The following is a 2,500-nucleotide window of genomic DNA, read 5'->3' as shown; positions in this document are numbered from 1 at the left end:
TATCATCCGACCTGCATGTTTGGGTCGCTGGAGAAGACTGCTGATGTCAATAGGACAGTGGTCACCTGTAGCCTGCCAGAGGTGAACTCGATCAGTCCCACACCTGAGAATCAAGGTGAGACACAAACACACACACACACACACACACACACACACACACACACACATAAACACACACACACACACACACACACACACAATTCACTGATACAAACACTAATACACATAAGTATACCTGTATCACTTATACCTGTATCACTAAGTCACTTAGTTTAAATCTACTAACTATAAACATATATGAATGTAAATAATCCTCAAATTGATGTGTGTGTGTCTGTGTGTTTGTGTGTGTGTAGATTATGTGGCTGTACCGGTGAGGATCCTGTTGGATCGGAATGGCCGTAAGGTGGAGGTGGCGGTCAGTGAGTTCCAGTTCTACAACTGTGCCGCTGTAGTGAAGAACTCAGAAAACACACCGTGAGTACTCCCAGATAAGCATCAACATACACACATACACACACACACACATACTGTACACACACACACACACATGCGCACGCACACATACACAAAAACACAAATTTTTCTGATGCCAAACTATACATTGCCCCTCCCCCACTCCTGAGATTGGCTGCTCACATCTCTAACTGCTACCTGATTGGTTGCTCCACAGGTGCAGAGCATGTGTCAACAGTCAGTGGGGTTGTCAGTGGAACACCATGGACCACACCTGCAGTGACAGCGACATTTCTGCAGGTGGCTCTCACATCATCAAACACAAGGAGGTAAGAGTATCTGAAGGCCGAGGTATTTCAAAAGATGGCCAAATGGTCAAAATGGCGTTGACCCATAGAGTAGCCTAATTTCACTGGCTCTACCCTCTGCTCTCCACAATAGCAAAAAAGACAAATTGGATTGAATTCAATGTTTCAAAAATGTTTAATCTACTTTCTGCCCATTCTATCATGCATAGGCATCTGGCATTGACCATAACAACTATGAGCTGAATGAGTATTCTGCTCAGGAATGAACCTGAACTGTTTCTTTGGCCTCAGAGAGACGTTTTGCAGTGTTCTAAGAATTCCTGTGGAAGTGTTATCTTATTCTGGGCATGCAAAACTGCATAGTAGCAGTACCTGGAATCTGAACTGGGAGACCAACCAAAAAGCATTACGTCTCTGGCCCTTCCTGCTACAGCTGCAAAACATATATTTCATTCTTTCTCTCTCTCACTCACTCCCTCCCTCACTCACACACTCTCACATCTCTCTGACTGTGCTTGGTGGTTTGGTAATCCCTCTTTTCACTCTTAAGAGCAGTCCACACCAGGAAGGATAACTTTGAAGATAACCGTAACAGTGTGAGGGTCCACATTGACCAACAATTTAAGAAAGTCTCTCATTTGAAACTAAAAATGAATGGATTCAGATTGCCTGTCAGTTTTTCATTGTTTTTAAAATCAGTCTGAAAGTATAGTATAAGTATATACTCTTTTGAAGTATAGTATAAGTATACTCTTTTGATCCAGTGAGGGAAATTTGGTCTCTACATTTAAATCCGTGAATTAGTGAAACACACTCAGCACAGAGTGAACACACAGTGAGGTGAATGCAGTGAGCTGCCTGCTACAGTACAGCGGCGCTCGGGGAGCAGTGAGGGGTTAGGTGCCTTGCTCAAGGGCACTTCAGCCGTTCCTACTGGTCGGGGTCGGGCCCTCCAGTTACAAGTCCGAAGCCCTAACCAGTAGGCCATGGCTGCCCCAGAAGTAATCCCCAACAACATCTTATGTCGTTATCATCATAGAATAGCATAGCATGTGGATGTTGTCATTCATATTAGCTAGAGCAGTACATAGGAATGTTTTTGTAATCCTTCCTGGTGTGAAAGACCCTTTGAAGCAAATATGTGGCAGGACCTTTGCTCTCTGAAGCCAGGTCTCCCATCTCTGCTCTCTAGAATCAAACCGATTCTTCTGAGAGGGTTCACAAGTTGAGCCATCACTTAGCTGGCACTAGGGTTAGGGACTGATCTTTGCACTAGCGATAGCAGATAAGACAGATCTTTGCACTAGCGATAGCATATGAGATAAGACTGATCTTTGCATTAGCAATAGCATGTGAGATAAGACTGATCTTTGCACTAGCGATAGCATGTGAGATAAGACCGATCTTTGCATTAGCGATAGCATGATGTGAGATAAGACTGATCTTGGCAGCCGCATTAGCGATAGCATGTGAGATAAGACTGATCTTTGCAGTAGTGATAGCAGATAAGACAGATATTTGCATTAGCGATAGCATGTGAGATAAGACTGATCTTTGCACTAGCGATAACATGTGAGATGAGACTGATCTTTGCACTAGCGATAACAGGTAATGATCCTTCTTTGTCGTTCACAGGGAGAGAGCTGCCCTCAGTTTGAGAACCCACAGCCCTTGCTCATCCCTGTGGGATTCAAGACTCCCATCACATTCCAGGGCAAGAACCTGGCTGTCTACCA

The 2,500-nt window shown here is 44.2% G+C and overlaps 1 protein-coding gene across 2 annotated transcripts in view; it reads left to right on the top strand.

Moving 5' to 3' along the window:
* The window catches only part of LOC143136455 (plexin-B2-like), a 173,123-nt gene that overhangs the window by 129,020 nt on the left and 41,603 nt on the right, over positions 1–2,500 (top strand). For both annotated transcript variants that reach the window (XM_076297176.1, XM_076297175.1), the window contains exons 9-12: positions 1–115; positions 357–477; positions 674–785; positions 2,400–2,500. The exon at positions 1–115 is cut by the window's left edge and continues 39 nt beyond it; the exon at positions 2,400–2,500 is cut by the window's right edge and continues 1 nt beyond it. In XM_076297176.1, the coding sequence (XP_076153291.1) occupies positions 1–115; positions 357–477; positions 674–785; positions 2,400–2,500 (449 nt within the window). The remainder of the gene's footprint in view (positions 116–356; positions 478–673; positions 786–2,399) is intronic.

This window comes from Alosa pseudoharengus, unplaced genomic scaffold, assembly GCF_046254945.1.
Source record: "Alosa pseudoharengus isolate Yale_2024_CS ecotype anadromous, Long Island Sound unplaced genomic scaffold, YU_APseudo_1.1 YU_APseudo_1.1_scf_20, whole genome shotgun sequence".
In the NCBI taxonomy this organism is placed as follows: Eukaryota; Metazoa; Chordata; class Actinopteri; order Clupeiformes; family Clupeidae; genus Alosa; species Alosa pseudoharengus.
This window is presented reverse-complemented; position numbering and strand designations above follow the sequence as displayed.